The 19,042-nt window shown below is 35.7% G+C and overlaps 1 protein-coding gene across 1 annotated transcript in view; it reads left to right on the plus strand.

Moving 5' to 3' along the window:
* Positions 1-19,042, plus strand: part of na (sodium leak channel non-selective protein na) — a 1,005,813-nt gene that overhangs the window by 375,794 nt on the left and 610,977 nt on the right. Inside the window, exon 14 of the mRNA XM_090411658.1 lies at positions 2,560-2,619. Coding sequence (XP_090267784.1) covers positions 2,560-2,619 — 60 coding nt within the window. The remainder of the gene's footprint in view (positions 1-2,559; positions 2,620-19,042) is intronic.

Here is a 19,042-nt window from a genome sequence, read left to right on the forward strand (position 1 = left end):
TTTTCTGGAGTATCCTTAATATAAGGGATGGGAATAGTTTTGCTGTGATGTTGTGTGTTGGTTTTTGGTATGATATTGGGACGTGCAGCATTTCATTTGTTTATAAGAGTTGTAGACATTGACTAATAAAATAAAATAAAGACATTGAATAAAAAAATATTCTGAAATCACATCTATTCATTAACTAGGACTGTCATTTGAACAAGTAGTCCTGGCTGCGTGTTGTAATTTGAGGATTCTGTACTATTGGGATGATTGATGATTTATTTATTTTATTTTATTTTTTTTTTGTTGATCATTTTGGATTTATATCCAAAACTACTAAGGCTGCAAGGCCTGTGTATTATGCCTGTAAATTGTATGTGTTCTTATGGTCACTTTTCCTGTTTTGTGTGATAAAAAACCTGAATTTCCATAAGGAGAAACTCTGCTACTTCCTTATGAGACTGGCTAACTCACATTCAGATGAAAAACCATTGATAAAGGTGTTCTTTGCATCCTAGATGGGATTCAAACCTAGGTGTTTCCAACAAAGGGTATTGTCGATACTGACTGAACTACAAATGCACCCCAGTAATGGTGTGATTGTTTGCTTAAATACTTAGTGTGTCCAGGAAGGAGGGACAGTTGTTAGTATCTGTTTCTATAGTGAAGTATATTTTTCAATGTTGGATATTTAAAAATAATAAAAATGTATCTGGTGTGTCTGGGTTATGAAGCCAAATAGCAAACAGATACAAACAAGTCTTTGTTTTTATTTTCTTTTAAGGTTACATGATGGTCAGCATTCATAGTGAAGAGATTATGGAGACACAACACACACACACACACATTAGAATAAACACTTTACTTATTAAGCAAGTAACAATTGACATTTTGGTCTCTGTATTGAGGTCATCATCAAGAAAACATACATATGCACACAATACAAGCTACATGATGTTGCACTATACAAAAGTAAAATGAATCTAAGTGTTTGTTAATCATTTATCCTAGCCTGTGGTGAGAAGGAAAAAACAGAACTACATTAAACAGTTTCTAAACTCCTTTTGTATTGAGATTTTCTTCTGTCGGGGTTGTTCTGGTTGCTATATGGGTCCTCCACATTCTTGGAAAAATTAATCCATCATTTTTATTCACATTTGGATGCTTATACCGCATTATGCCTGCTCCCAGAATTTACGGCCTGCCAAAAATACACAAAACAAACATGCCACTACAATCGATAGTTGAAGGAACTGACAGCCTTAATTATCACTTAGCCAAGAAATTAGTGGCCACACTCAAGGAGTTGGTAGGTCATTCCCCCTTCTACATAAAAATACATAACACTTCATAAACAAAATTAGAAACATCACACTCTAAGGTGTGGATAATGCTATGCAGAGTGGCGTAGCTGGGGGGGGGTGCGGAGGGGGGCGGTCCACCCTAACTAATTTCTCCAAGATCTTAACAATTACTGATGACACACAAACTGGCCTGTAATTAGACACTTCCAGTCTACTACCGCCCTTGTGCAATGGTCCTATCTTACCTTCCTTCCATTCCCTGGGCACCTTTCCTGTAGCCAGACTTTCATTGAAAAGCCAGGTCAAAGGAGCTGTCAGTTCCTTAGCGCATTCTCTCAAATACTCATGATGAAATACTATCGAGTCCCACAGCTTTACTGACATCCAGAGTACTCAGTATTTGGAGCACATACTCCTCCTGCATCTCTAAACTGCCCTATCCCTCTAGTATTAAAATTTACTCCTTCAGGATGAAATACACCAATTAAGTATTCATTGAACAATTCCACTATGTCCTCTGCATCAGTCACTCTATTTTTAACATTTCTTTTTAAAATGTTTATTCAGCTCTTTTACTGCTGATTACATTCAAATAACATTACAGATTTTGAGTGTGATGTATAAAGTTATTAAGCTCTAAAAATTATTGAAGTAGTTCAAAAACGAAAAATTTGCAACAAATCAACCTATTTACAGTTTTTCAGTTGCTCTTGTAAAGTTGGCAAAAATGGAGATGTTCACTTTCAGCAGTTAGCAGTTTATGCTGGTAGATATCGTAATATATATTAATATAAGCACCTCCTTAGTGCAATTGGAAGAACAACAGTATGTTGCTCTTCGATCGAAAAGGACTTAGTTCGATTCTCATTGTGACAGGAGGAATCTTAATGTGTTTTTCAATTGAAGGTGAGTTAGCCAATCTTATACAGAGGTAGCATGGTTTTTTCCTACCAGAAACTCGGGTGTTTCATCCCGCATATAGACAAATTGGCCTTCAGATCACACGCAATTTACAGACAAAAAATACTAGTGGTGGTGGTGATAGGAAGTAGATAGTGTTGGTGTAGATGATGATGATGATAGTGGTGGTTTGGTGTAGTTGGTGGATTATGTGGTGGACATAGAGAGTTGTAAAGTAGGTGCCCTCCCTTGATGAGTCTTTGGACTCCGAAATCATAATCACGAAATAATAATAACAATACTAATAGAATTTCATGCAGAAATATATATTAAAGAATATTTTTTTGTAATTTCATGTTTTATCTTTTAGGTATTAAGAATCGTACGATTGATCAAAGCATCTCCAGTATTAGAAGACTTTGTCTACAAAGTAAGTTTTCTGATCTTGATAATAAACATGATAATAATAATAATAACAATGTGTTATTATGTGTTTCATGCTGTTGCAGACTATGCTATTTTATGTAAATATGTTTTCCCTTTTTAATTAGCATATGCACTTGGTATTTCTCTATGTCAGATAGTTAAAACTTAAGATAAAGTTTTCGGCTTTCAAAGAAATCAGACTAAGATATGACTTTTTTAACATTTTTTAACCTCATGTGTATATATATATGATTATAAAATTAAACATTTTATTATCATATATATATATATATATATATATACACATGCGGTGTGGCTATTAAATTACGAGACTGGTTGCAAAAATGTGGTTTATCATTACAATTGTACAACTTAATTGTTATCCCCTTCAGCATACTCCCCTCCTCTATCTATACACTATTGCGTACAAATTTTCCATTGTTGGAAGCAATGCTCAAGTCATCAGGTGTTATCTCCTTCAATAGCGCTGCCGTTTTCTCTTTTACTTCATCCACTGACTGAAAATGGGTGCCCTTCAATGCGGATTTTAACTTTGGAAAAAGGTAAAAGTCGCATGGACTAAGTCCAGTGAGTAAGGTGGATGGTCCAACACTGGGATCTTCTTATCAGCCAGATACTGCTTTACAGACAGTGCACTGATGATAGTGGCTGGAGCATTGTCTTGATGGAGAATCTAAGCGTTGTTCTTCCACAGATCGGGTCTCTTCTTCCTACTCGTTCTCTCAGCTTGGCCAGAACCTCTGGGTAATAATGTTGGTTAACTGTCTGACTCTCTGGTACCCATTCAACCATTACCATACCATTGATATAAAAAAAAAATCATCATTATTGCCTTCGGTTTTGACTTGCTCATTCTTGCTTTTTTCATTCTTAGTGATGTGGGAGTTTTCCAGTGCATCAATCGTCTTTTTGTTTCTGGATCTTACTGGAAAATCTGCATCTCATCACCTGGAATTTCACAAGGAATTTGAAATTAATGTGCTGCTCAATTTGATGTTAGACATTATTCTGGCAAAGCGACTTCACATGTGTTTCTTTTATAACTGCCTACAGACTAACTACGAGCGACAGCAAACAGTGCTTATCTCAACTGCTTCTAGAATCTTCAAGGTCATTCACGTTACAATGCATCCCACTACTATGAGTACACGATTCACAGTATGTATGTATGTATGTATGTATATATATGTATGTATGTATATGTATATATATATATATATATATATATATCATTTATATATATATATATATATATATATGCACATACATACAGGGGGGAGAGGGCTTAAAAATTCTGATAAACACCTAGAGCAAAATTATATTAAAGCAAATGATATAATCACAAGAAAGAACATACTAGTAGCAGAGGTATGATTACGTTTTGCTCTTATATCCCAAAATCTGCTGTCATGCTCTGTGGTAGAGTGAGGGTGAACAACATTTCAAACCACCCACCCACCCACTCACTCACACGCACACACACAGTGCTTTTTTTTTTTTTTTTTGTAAAATAAGAGGTGCTGATACTCCTTCTTTGCTAGCAGGAAAAGTTGCAACTTAAAAGATATGAATGCAAACTAAAAATTATTACTGATATTTTTACTTCATTGTGCAAGAATGTTTCTGAAATAAGAAGAGAAAATGAATTAACAAACATATAGTTTATTAAGCATAAATTTATTGTACAAATATATAAAAAATAACTAAATTGTATATGATGATTTTTATATAGCTTAAGATATAAGCTTATATAGCAAATATTTTAAAAATAGACATAGTGAAAAATGTAAATCAACTGAGCTTATTTGCATACTAAGTAAATATGACTGAATATTACAAATTTCTAAATGTACTGCATCTGTATGCATCTCTGTTAATATAAAGGTGCTGGTAACTTATGTTTGAGTACTGTCACAAAAAAACAACAACTGCTGTATGTATGTATGTATGCATGTATGTTTTTATATATGTGTGTATGTGTATACACACACACACACACACACACACACACACACACACACACACACACACACACACACACACACACACACACACACACACACACACACAGCTAATTTAATTCTCTTGTTACTTGTCTTTTTTTTTACACAATTTCAAAATTGTGTAATATATTTTGATTTAACATGGTTCAAATAGTGCTTATTTTTAAAATTTCTTTGAATTCAATTCTGTTAAAAAGGATATTTCCATTATAATTATCATTTCCTAGAACAGTACATATGTGCTCAAACTTGAATTTTGGGACCCCCCCCCCCCGATGTTTTAAATACTCTTTGCTACAGAATGTAGACAATTGTGACAACAACAAAAAAAATCAATTTTTGTAATTATGATTCCCCGAAGTTAAGCCGACAGATGATCCATTATATTTACTTGCTGTTGGTTCCTGGAAGCAAAAAGGTGCTATGCTGATTCCTCGAATCTAAGTTGGCCTGTTACGAGAAGCCCACCTATATAAAGCTGCTTTAAAGGAATTAAGTTGTTTGCTAAACAATCATTTCCTGTTTACACTTTGAAATGTTTAACGTCTTGTGTTTTGTTCATGAAAGTTTTGTTTGTGCAATAGAGTTATACAGGTATGTATTAAATTTTGAAATTTTGTATAATTATTAAAATTAATTATTAATTATTTTCAGATATTTTCATAACATTACCCCATTAATCACAATATCAGATAATTCAATTAGACAGAAGAAGAAAAGCTATTTCTTTAGAAACTAAGATCGAAATTTTAGATCATTTAGCAGCTGGAGAAGGTTCAACATCCTTAGGGAAATATTTTGGATTGAACGAAGCTACCGTGAGAACGATTAAGAAAAATGAAGAGGCCATTAGAAAATCTGTTCTTTATGGAACAAAATTAGGTGCCAAGTCATCATCGTATACGAGAGACATTATAAAGGTGCAGATGAAAAAGGCCCTAGTGATGTGGATAGAAGATTGCTCACAAAAAGGAATACCTTTAGATGAAAATGTCATCAAACAAAAAGCATTACAGTTGTACAAACAGATTCAGGAAAAGGAGCTGACAGTATCAAACAACAGTTGTGATTTTTCTGCAAGCACAGGTTGGCTTACAAAATTTTTCAAACAATACATGCTTCATAATGTAAAAATAAAAGGAGAAGCCACATCTGCAGATGAGCTGGCAGCTAGGGAATTTCTTTCAGAACTGTCCAAAATTATTGAAACTGGTGGTACTTACTTTACTTTCCGAGTCCGGATCACCAATCATATCCTCTCCATCCAAAAGACAGCGGCTTGTATCGCCTTGTCATTGACTATCAGAATGTCATCCGTGGAGCACACATCGATTAGATCTGGGCAACATAAAAGATGTTCCTCAGTTTAGACGTCTCCGCAGCACAGCTGTCATCATCTGCATAACCCCATTTCATCAGGTTACTTCTGGACCATCTGGACACTCCCACTCTAAGATGGTTCAAAGTCTTCCAGGTGCTATAGGTTAGGTGATATACCTTGGTTAATTCCTTAATTATGGTTGCTTCTTGAAGTTGAACCGATTCCCTCCATCAAGGCGTCGCTCCTCAGGTCTTTGGATCAATGGTTTAGTTCTTTGCATAAAACTATGCCTTGATTTGAGTTGAGAAGCCGTGATAATATGGCCATGCATTGGATGTCTTTCATCCGTCATCTGCTTATTTTTCTCTATCTCACCGGCCACTTGACGTCTTAGCCTGGTGGCGCTTCGCCTGCTAAGGGATACAGCTTGTTGACTGGGGTTATTCTTAGGCATCCGGTTATGATCCTAATGGTGTCATTTAAAGCCACATCCATGTGTTTCGCATGGACTGATGCCTCCCACACTGGGGCAGCACACTCCCCTCCAGCAAAATACAATGCCAAAGCCGTCGAGCGAAGTACCTCTGGTTGAGCTCCCCACGTCATGCAAGTCATTTTTCTTATGATGTTATTTCTTGCATAGATTTTTCCTTTTAGTTCCTGGCAATGTACCTTATATGACAAGGTACGATCCAGCTTAACTGCAAGATATTTGGGGTTGCTGCAGTGTTTGAGGCATTTTCCTCTCCAGACAATGTTTAACTGCCGTTTTGCTTCCCTGTTGCGCAGATGGAAAGCACAAACCTGAATCTTGTTTGGGTTAAGCTTCAGGCAATTGGTCTCATAATAGTTGGAGAGTATTTCTAAGGCTTCTGTCACCCTCTTCTCAACTTCTTCAAAACTCCTTGCTTGACTGCATATAGCTGTCGTCGGCATAGATAACCTCCTCACTTGTGGGTGGGTTGGCTGATCATTAGTATAAATATTGTAGAGCATCGGGGCCAATATGCTGCCCTGAGGTAAACCATTCTTCTGATTTCTTCATCTGCTCTTCTTTCCTTGCAAAGTTACGTAGAATCGTCGATTCTGGAGCATGGCATATGACACTGTTAATCACAGTTTCTTGTGATTAACAGTGTCATATGCCGCTGAAAGTTGCATGTGACACTGTTATATGTCAATAAAAGCTGCTCCAGTCACAAGCTTCTTCTCGTAACCATCTTCGATGTGCTGCGTGAGATTCAGAATTTGGCCACAGCAGGACTTTCAGGAACGGAAACCGACTTGCTCGGGTATAAGTTTTTTGTCAATGTTTGCTGCTATTCTTTCCAGAATCATTCATTCAAAAGCTTTATACAAGTGCCAGAGGAGAGAAACAGGGCGAAAATTCTTCGCCCTGTTTCTCTCCAGTAACCACCATTTTCCCCCTAAAAATGGTGGTTATTGCAAGATGTGGATTTTTACATGTTACCACTGCACTGGAAGGCAAACAAAAAATGTTAGGTTACAAAAGAAATTTTTAACGAATGGTTCTATCAATGTTTTGTTCCTGAAGTTAAATGCTATTTGATGGAAAAAAATCTGGGCTTTATAAAGTTTTATTGATTATAGAGAATGCGCCTGGCCATCCTGTTTTAGAACACCCAAATGTGGAATTTTGTTTTCTACCACCTAATACAACATCCTTAATACAACCGTTAGACCAGGGGTGTGATCGCTATCTTCAAAACTTACTACATAAGAATTACAGTCCAGTACATTTTATTTAGATACTATAGATAAGGATAATTTACTAACAGTTACTGATGTGTGGAAGAAATTTTTTATTTTGGATTTTATTTATTTATTTGGAGTTTCTATTTTGAATTGAAACCATCAACTTTAAATGCATGCTGGAAAGCTACTTGGCCAGAATGTGTGAAAAAGAATAACTCTGTACCTTTGCATACAACTGAATATCCCAATATCATCAGATTAGCACATGCAGTTGGCAGAGGATTTGATGATTTTTTGTGTGCAAATATTGAAGAATTGATGGTTGATAAGACTGTTAGTGGTGACAAAATAATAGAAGTTGTCCTTGAGAATCTCAATGAAAAAGAAAAAATTGATGATGATGATGATGATAATGGTGAAGAGATTCCACTCACTGCAGTATTAATTAAAAAAGGGCTTCAAATGGCTAGTAAATTGCAGTCGTTTTCTTACACATGATCCAAATACTGAATGAGCTGAACAGTTTAATCATGAACTGAAGTTGTGTATGGTGCAATATGAAGACTTATACAAAGATCTAGTCAAAACAGGATCTCAACAATTAATTACAGAGTTCGTGGAAACAAAAAATCAACATTCAGAATTATTGAAAATGAGTGCTAATTTAGTTCCTTTCAAGTGATGGAAGTGATTTAATTCCAGTCTCACAGAAAAGAATGTGGCTACTGTCAGAAAGTGATGGCGAGAAAATTTAACTAATAACCATATGTTGGGGGTGTGTTTGGACCTTTTCAAATTTCTGTTTTATTAGTGACACACCCTTTTCTTTAAGAAAGATACATATGTATATACTTGAAATAAGTATTTAAAATAAAAAATACTCCATTAAAATTAAATAGAGTTTTATTCAATGATTTTGATATGTTTTGTTTGAAAATAACTTATTGTTCATATCGGGTTTTCACATTTGGAACCATTCTTCTATTTTTTCATATGCGCTTGATTCATTTTTACACGGTTTTCATTTAAACTTTTTTTTCTGTAACCAATCTACCCGTGTAAATGGAGAGAATTGTGTGTGTGTGTGTGTGTGTGTGTGTACACACACACACACACACACACACACACACACTGGTGTCCAAAAGCTAAAGACAAACTGCATTTTTATTTGTATATGAAAAAATGTTTTTTGACTGCAGCGAAATGTGGACATAAATTTATTGCCAGCATACTAATTAGTATGCATGCAATATAAATAAATTATATAATATATATTATTAAATTATGCTGGCAATACTAATAAATTATATTAGTATGCTGGCAACAGAAAATGCATTATAAATTTCATACATATTAAATTGTAATACGTTTTTGGCAAAAGTTACAAATTTCCTAAGGATATAGTTAAGGAATTAATGTATAATGCTTACAGAAAATTATGCAGAGACATTTCAGTATGGAATATGTCTATCCCAAATTTGTCTGAATTTGTGGTTGTAATCTTCAGAAATAGTGTTCTGTCATTAGGTTTTGGAGACCTGTGTGTGTATATATATATATATATTTATGAAGAATTGAATGACTAGAACCGAAATTTAAATCTCGGTTCTAGTCATTCGGTTCTTCATAAAACTATGTATGTTAACCAAGTTAACGATCATTCTATATATATATATATATATAAAAGAATTGAGTATAAAAAGATTAAAACTATATGAAACGAAGATCCTTTAAATCACTCACATAGACATAACTTAAAATTATGGATCAAGATCATTCTGATGTTAAATAAATAATAACGCTGGAATAACTTCTCTAATAACTTTTATTTATCATAAAATTTTTGCTCTAGTATCAAGAACATCCTCAATATGGATTTTAAATAAAACAGGCTGAAGAGACAGCCAGATGAGTCAACAGCAAAAATGTGTGAGTTAAACACAAATGCTATGAGTGGCATGGTCCAAAATATATTATGGTCCTAACTACATAATTTTAAAACAAGTGATATATTATTAAATCTTATAACTATTGCACATGACAGGATGTATGAAGCAGACTTATTTTCAATAAGTGACTTTTATGCTGGCTTTCATTTTTAAGTCCAAGCCTTCACCTTTTGGTTTATTTTATCCAGAAATTCTCTCCATACACATAATACAAATACACTCTCTCTCTCAAGATGGACTTGGGTCAATTTTGGAGAGTAATTCTGGTGGCTCATCTATAATCACAAAAGTTGTGCATATAACTTAAGCCAAGAACCAGACATGACAAACATGCTACATTGCCCAAATTCATCATATATATATAGAGAAAACAATTATCTAAAATTGCCATGGCAAAATCTTTATTATTATTATTATTATTATTATTATTATTATCCATGCCCCCATGGAGTCAAAATACTCATTGTGGAAGGTAGTTTTTAGGAAACACAAAGTTTATCATACCACTCCTTGAACCCATTGACCATTCCTGCTCTAACCACTCTCTCAGGCAATGCATTCCACGGTTCAACCATCCTCCATGCAAAGAAACCACTCCTCACCCTCTTGCTCACAGCTTCCTTTCATAACTTCCAGGGATGGCCTCTTGTCATCGATCCTTTCCGCCGTTCCACCAAGTGAAAGAACTTCCCAATGTCTACCCTGTAACTGCCTCTCAATAGTTTAAAAAGTCTCAATCATATCGCCTCTCCTTCTATTCACCAAACTCTGCAGTCCACATTTCCTCAGTCGATCCTTGTAGCTGCCCGTCTCTGTACCCTTTCCCCAGTTAATTTATCCCTTCAAATCCTGGGGACCAAATCTCAGAACAATAGTCTAAGTGTGGTCTGATCAGAGTCTTATACAATGGAATGATAATTCTTTTATCTCTGCAGGTCAGTGTCCTTCTCAGTACTGCAGCAATCCTCTGAGTTATCCTCACCATCTTTGCAATATGCTTCCTGAATTTTAGTTTTCTATCAATCATCACCCCCAGATCTCTTGTCTCCCCTACTTCCTCCAGTATAGCTCCTCCAATTGAGTATGCATTCTCCCATCGATGGATCCCAAACCTCAAAACTTTACATTTTGCTGCATTAAACCGACATCCCCCATTCATTTTCCCATCTGTCTAGTTTATTCAAATCGTCTTGCAGAGTTGCCACATCTGCACTATTACTGATAACATAATAGTACAGATATGCCCTTCCCAGCTTCACATCATCTGCAAACAACTGAATATCCCCTGGCAATCCATTGACAGCATCATTGATATAAAGGTTGAACAATACAGGTCCTAGTACTGAGCCCTGTGGAACCTACTTCTAACCTTCTGCTTCCTTGATATTGTCCCATCATACACAACTCTCTGATACCTATCGGACAGCCAATCCCGAATCCAGTTGACCAACCTGACATCCAAATCCATGTGCTGCTACTTAAATATCAGATTATCATGTGGCACCCTGTCAAATGCCTTCGCTAAATCCAAGAAAATGGCAGTATATACCTTTTCTCTCATCTACTGCTCTTGCAACTTTATTATAAAAGGCTAGCATATTACTAAAACAAGAGCACCCCTTAACAAATCCATGTTTACTCTCCCAGATAATTACCCTTATCTATCCAGTGCTGTATATGGTCCCTCTAATTTCTCCATGATCTTAGCAACTACTGATGACACACAAACTGGCCTATAATTAGACATTTCCATCTGCTACCACCCTTATGCAATGGCACAATCTTATCTTCATTCCATTCCTTGGGTACCTTTCCCGTAGCCAGACTTTTATTGAAGAGTCAGGTCAACAGAGCTGTCAGTTCTTTAGCACATTCTCTCAAAACCCCGTGATGAAATACCATCCAGTCCAACAGCTTTACTGGTATCCAGAGTACTCAGTATTTGGAACACACTCTCCTCTAAACCCTGAACCTGCCTTATCCCTCTTGTATTAAAACCTTCCTCTCCAGGATGAAATACTCCAATAAAGTGCTCATTGAGCAACTCCACTATATCCTCTGCATCAGTCACCCTATTCCCATCTTTAATAATATTTGTGGAAACCCTAAATGTGAGAATACCCATAAACAAATGACAAACTACAAGAGTTGGAGAATGCATTGGAAACAATGAAACGTGATAACTTAGGCTTTAGGCTTTGAAGAAAAAAAAAAAAAAAGAGAGAAACTCAGAACAGAAACCGGCTCAAAGTGTGAAACTTATTCTATTATACCTGAAAAACCAAGGGTCAGTTTGGAGTGAGATTCTTGATCAGACAGAAATGGAAATAAAAAATAATATAAATGAAGGAATACTCTGAACACATAGCTTCTTTGAAAGTTAAAACATCTATAAATACTGTAATTCCCATAATCCAGTTTTATTCACCATCAAGTTTTAATAATGATACATAAGTTGCTGACTTCTACAATGCAGCAGATACTGCAATAAACTGAAAATGGCATTGAAACACAGTGCCATTTTCAGTTTATTGCAAAACTCCCCCTCCACAGTCATGGTGGATGGGGAGTTTTCAATGGCTTAATAGGCAGGAGACCCGAGAAGAGAAAAATTAGTTTTAATCTGAGTAACTCATAGATAGTGACAAATTCCTTTTTCAAGAGAAAATCTAAAAGAGTGTGTAATTTAACTGTTAATGCATACAAAACTAATATGAATAGGGAACTATGGAATGTATCTGAGGAAACAGACACTTGTCTACTCTACAGCCAAATAACAATAGCAATTAAAGCCTCAAGTAAACCACTCAATAAGAAATACTCAGTAATTAAGGACAAGGTTCTCATCAAATATTCTGAAGTTCTATTAAGAAATGGGAATTGCTGTGCAAGAGTAGGATTGACTCATCAAGAAATAAAATCAAATATGCCAGGCTCAACAGACTCGTAAAGAGAGATGTCAGAAAGACACGTGGAATGTTAATGCTGCATTAAGAGATGCATTTAGCAATGGTCGGATCTACAGAGAATGAATCAAACAACTAAAAAATGAAAAAGGTGAATCCACATATAAATGAGAAGAAATCTTAAAAATAGCAAATAATTTCAAGAAGAAGTGGTATTCTAAAACTAATCAGCTTCCTTGTGCCACAACTGGACTCTTATTGGATAACACAGAAGTTGTGTTATCATATATTCCACCTGCCTTTTTACCTTTCAGGTTTTTGACAGCTTTTCTACTTCAGGTACACGCACACACACACACACACACACACACACACACACACACACACACACACACACACACACACACACACACACATATATATATATTCCACATGGCATTCTTGTTGAGTATCATCTACCACCATGCTGTCACTGTTTGTTTCATCTGGCAATCTTGCAAAGTAATTACTCCATACATTATGAATATCTTCATCTTCAGTTTTCATGTCCCCTTTTATCATCTCTAATTTCTTTTACAGTACTCTTTCCTCCATTTCTGAGCTGTTTCAATAGCCTCCAGAATATTTTACCACCTTCCTGATATTTATTTTCCATGTGCTTACCAAGGTCTTCCATGATTTTTGTTTAGCTAATATTACACAATGCTTTACTTTCTTGCATTTTTCTCTTCTATTTCCAAAGAGAACAAGCTGACTTACTTACCAGGAACTTTTGATACTTTCTTCTTTTCCTTTACTGCCTCTTTGACTTCCTGAGTCCACCATGGAGTTCTGATTTTTTCTATCCTTACAGACAACCTCATCACATGCATCTCTGGCTGAATCAATCAATGTTTACTTCAAGATTTGCCACTGAATCTCCAAGGTTTGGTTATTGATTTCAAACTCTCTCATTTTTTCTTCTTTGTGTCCACCATTAAGTTCTGATCTTCTATCCTTGCAAATTACCTCACCACTGGCTGACTCATTCAAAGTTTTCTTTAGGGTTTGCCATTGTATCTCCAAGGTTTTGTTCTTGTTTTCACTCTGTCAGTTTTTCTTCAGTGGTGTTTGTGTATTTGTGTATTGAACAGTTCACACCTGATAGCTGTTCAACTTTGATTTGTTTCAAAATTATCTTAAACACCCTTCTTATCAATATTCTAAATGTATTCCAAGAGTGAGAAGGTTAAATAAGGTAGGTGTGAAACAGATGAATAAAGAGATTAAGCATGCAATACAGAGAAAAAAAAAAGGGGCATTATGGAGGCAGCATAAGAGAAGTGGAAATGACGATTCCATGAGGACTACAAAGACCAGGGAATGAAGGTGACTTGGTTGGTGAGGGTAGCTAAAGAGAGATATGAACAGCAGTTAGCTAATGAAGACAAACAGAATCCTAAGGAGTTCTTTCGATATGTAGCCAACAAAAGAAAGAATGATTGTCTTTATACCATTGTTTGGAGAAAATGATATAAAGACAGCTGTTGAGGAAGGTGTGGTGGAGATCCTTAATGAGCAGTTCATAAAGGTCTTTCAATCTTGTAAATGTGACTTCGTGGAGAGATTGAGAGCAGTTGATGATGGGAATGAGAGACTGACTGTAAGTGACTGTATGGGGAGTTAAGTAAACTAGACGTTAATAAGGCTGTGGAACTTGATAATATATCACCACATATTCTGAAGGAATGTGCCAAGGAGTTGACCCCGGCCTTGACATATTTTTTTAATATGAGTCTTGCACTCGATTAGCAAAACAAGTGTTCTCTGCCAGGTTGGCAGGAAAATAACCCAGAGGAAGACCAAGATATAGGTGGATTGATACGGTACAAAGTGCCTTAGATGATAGAAATATACAATCTGATAATGTTGGAGTCTAGACAAGTAACAGACTGATTTGAAGGAAAATTGTAGATAGGAATCTAACAGATAAGCTTAGGTGTTGATGGTTATTCATGACTTATTTTTCACGGTATTAACAACACCACAAACACTTTTATCAACAAAGATGTTTTATTAACGCTTATATTTCGCTGATTTTCAACTCAGCATCATCAGAGCACAACACACATGTAAACGCAACAGTGAGTGAGTGAAACAATATAATTGCAAAAGACAAAAGATCTAAAGTCCTATTTTTGGCGCCCTCTAACGAGAAAAAAAAAAAAAAGCAGTTATCCAGGAGTTTTTCTTAGGATAACCGTCTCCCAAATTTTTGGCAAATTAATGCAACCATATTTGTTAAGGTTGGGAGAATTCTTCAAAGCCATTGCTGATTCAAAAAATAATCTTTCAGATCTATAACGACTCCTAAATAGCACATTCGTTTTCCTCCATCTAATCCTGTGTGAAGGAGTGTCCAAAGCGTGGTCTGCCAGTCCCCACTTGCCATAGTAATAGTAGCGAATGTATCTTTCATGTTCTTGCAGGCGGATGTTCACTGATCCTCCTGTTTGTCCATAATAGGCCAGATCACAGTCACATGGAACTTCATACACTCCTGGGTGTGCTAAAGGGTGAAGTTTATCCTTAGGCGAGCGGATCAGAGTTGCTAGCTTGACATGAGGTTTGAAGGTGGTGCGAAGGCCATATTTCAACAATACTTTGGCTATCTTTTCCAATGTACCTCTGATACAGGGAATAGAAATGGTCATGTTGTATTCTTGTGTATTAGGGGAGGGCAGAGTAATGGGCCTATGTAGTATTTTATCTATTTTGTAGGAATTGTAGCATTGGCTAAGAACGTATGGCACAGGTACTGGAGTTCAGTGGTCAGAGCTGTATTTCCATTTGTTTTTATTATAGCTCTGACAAATATTGGAATTTGAATATTATTGAAAAAAATACCCTTGGATTCTTCTTTAAAGACAGGAACTTTAACACAAGGAGGAGCAAGTACTTCTGCTGACACATCTATTCGTATGATTGAAGAAGATATGGAATTGCAAACTGTGGTTTCTTCAAACGCTAATATTAAAGAACAAGAATGATCTAAGAACGGACCAAAACAGAAGTACCATGAAAGTTATTTAAATAATTATGGATTTACGTGTATTGGCAATACACAAATGCTACTGATGTTTTGTGTAATAAAATACTAGTAAACAGTTCTTTGGCTCCAGCTAAATTTCGTAGGCACTTCGAAACAAAACACACTGATTACTAAGGAAAAGATATACTTTTTTTAAGAGACGACGTGACTCGCTAGAAAAATCTAAACTTTAAGTGGCTACAATTGCTACAACTGAAAATGTAACAGAGGCGTCTTTTCGCGTGAGTTACCGCATTGCACTTCATGGTGAAGCTCATACAATTGGTGAGACACTCATTAAGCCTTGTGTGAAAGACATTGTATCATGCATGTTAAATGAGCAGGTTGCTAAAAAAATAGATGCAGTACAATTATCAAATAATACTGTTTCACGCTGCATCAAAGATCTTTCTGCTGACATAGAAAAAGAGCTAATTCATCGACTTAGACTGCAGTGAATATTCATTGCAAATGAATGAATCTACAGATGTCGCAGGACTCGCTGTATTACTAGTATTTGTTCGTTACATATTTGATAAAAGTATTGAAGAAGATTTACTCATGTGCGAATATCTACAAGAAAAAACTACCGGAGAAGATATATTCAACTATATTAATAATTATATTACAAAACAGGAAATCTGTCAGGAGAAGTGTATTGATATTTGTACAGATGGTGCTCAAGCAATGGTAGGAAAGATGAAGGGAGTTGTAACACGTATCCTGCAAGTAGCTACAAGAGCCACCAAAAGTCATTGTGTTTTACATAGACACGCACTAGTAACAAAAAGAATTCCTACATATTTAAAAACTATTTTGGATGAAGCCGTAAAAATGATCGACTATGTAAAATCTCGACCACTTCAATCCACATTATTTAAAATTTTGTGCGATGAAATGGGTAGTGCACATAACGCACCTTTATTACATACTGAAGTGAGATGGCTATCCAGAGGAAAAGCATTATTGAGGCTTTTTGAACTTCATAGTGAGTTAATGGTCTTCTTGATGTCACATAATTTAGGACAAAATTTTATTTAATTATTAAGAAATTCTTCATGGTTGATGAATCCTGCGCATCTGGTAGATATTTTTACAAAGTGCAATGAAATTAACTTATCATTACAAGGAAAAAATATTACAATTTTTAATACAAGAATTAAAATTGCATCTTTTGATAGGAAGTTGCAGTTCTGGATTTCTACAGTTGAACAGATTAATATTGATTGTTTTCCCACCTTGCATGAATTTTTGACTGAAATAAATTCTAAAGTAAATGAAGAAGTATCTAATGTAATTTTAGAACACTTGCATGACTTGCAGTTAACCCTTTTGCAATATTTTTCAAAATCCAGTGAGGACAATTCCTGGGTTCTGAATCCATTTACATTGACAGCTAAGCCAGCAGGCTTCAGCACAAGTGACTATGAAAATCTAATTGACTTAATTAGTGACTGATTTAAAACAAAAATACAAGGAACTGCCAATAAATGATTTCTGGACAAGCGTGTCAAAACTAGCTATTCTTGTTTTACTTCCTTTTACAACGACATATTTATGCGAGGCAGAATTTTCATATTATGCTGCAACCAAATCAAAGTCCAGGAACAGATTCGACGCTACACCAAATATGAGAATTCAACTTTCTAATATTGTGCCTGATATCAAAAGAATTTGTAATTCAAAGATCCAAAAACTTCGGAGTCATTAAGAACTTAATTTGCAATATACGTGTTTTACTATTTTTATGTGTTTTGTTTTTACTAATTAACATTTGACAATAAATGATTATTTTTTCTTAATGCTTATATTTACTCATTTATTTTATTTATATTTAACCTACAAAACCAGCACACAGAAGAAAAAGTCTGCATTCACTCGTAAGTACTTATAATAATATTATACATTTTTGGTGATCAGAATGGGATACGTCAATGAAAATCAGCACAAATTAATTTAATAATGGTTTTATTGATGCTTAATAATTAATTACAAAGCATTAATAATTAATTAACAATAAAATAAGCTAAAGTACCAATTAATTATTAATTAATACATTACAAAATAACCGAGGTGTTCCGTGAACATTTCAGGATTTGTGAAGTGTTCCGTCATAGAAAAAGTTTGAGAAACCCTGGATTACAGCATGATAAGTTGATAGTCAAACTGGAGTGGATGGGGTTGGATATTAGATTGGTGAATTGGATTGGAGACTGGCTATCTGATAGGTATCAACAAGTTGTGTATGGGGGAGTGATATCCAGGAAAAGTCACTAGTGGAGTGCCTCAGGGGTTCTGTTTTAGGGCCATTACTGTTTAACTTGTATATTAATGATATTGGCGAAGATTTGGATGGAGATATTCAGTTGTTTGCAGATGATGCAAAGCTGGGACGAACGATAAAGAGTAGTGAAGATGCTGTGGCCTTACAAGAAGACTTGAATAAATTGAGTGATTGGGCACAGGAATGGGGATGTGAGTTCAATGTTGCAAAATGTAAGGTTTTAAAATTTGGAAAACAAAAATGGGATGCACAATTTAAGGACACTGACTTGTAGAAGTAGGGAGATTCTTGTTCCATTGTATAAGGCTTTGATTAGGCCACACATGGACTATTGTGCCCATATTTGGTCACCTGGTTTTCAGAAGGATGAAGAGATGTTGGAGAGGGTCCAGAGGCGACTGACTAAGGTAGTTTCTAACCTCTGGAATGTCAAATATGAGGAAAGATTGAGAAGATGTAATTTGCAGAGTCTGGTGGATTCTTGTTCCATTGTATAAGGCTTTGATTATGCCACACTTGGACTATTGTACCCAGATTTGGTCACCTGGTTTTCAGAAGGATGAAGAGATGTTGGAGAGGGAGAGAGCTCGACATTCCAGAGGTTAGTTTCTAACCTCTGGAATGTCGAGTAGCATGAGGAAAGATTGAGAAGATGTAATTTGCAGAGTCTGGTGGACAGGAGGAAGAGGGGAGATATGATAGAGACCTACAAATTGGTAAGGGGTTGTTATAGGATCAATACTAAAGAAGTTCTACAGAAAATAGTGGGAGATCGGGGAAGAACCAGAGGTCATCCCTGGAAACTGTATAAAGAGGGAGTGAGAGGCAAGTTTTTTTTGTGCAGAGTTGTAAATGATTGGAATGCCTTGACTGAGAATGTGGTGTCTGCAATGAATTTGGGTGTGTTTAAGGCACAGTATGATGAGCTGTGTGTTTGATAAAAGGACCTCCTAGATGACTCTTTGACTCCATGGGGTCTTGGGTAATAATAATAATAATAATACGAAGTTCAGTTTTATCCTGCTCTGCACTAAATGGTGGTCACTTCCTATTTCAAATCATCTGTATACCCTTGTGCCTTGAACCAGTGGGAATACATCACTGTTCACAATAACATAATCAATGAGACTTTTTTTTATTCCTTCCATTTTCTCTCC

Source organism: Typopeltis vanoorti, chromosome 21, assembly GCF_054136105.1.
Source record: "Typopeltis vanoorti isolate ZY-2024b chromosome 21, IOZ_Tvanoo_1.0, whole genome shotgun sequence".
Classification (NCBI taxonomy): domain Eukaryota; kingdom Metazoa; phylum Arthropoda; class Arachnida; order Uropygi; family Thelyphonidae; genus Typopeltis; species Typopeltis vanoorti.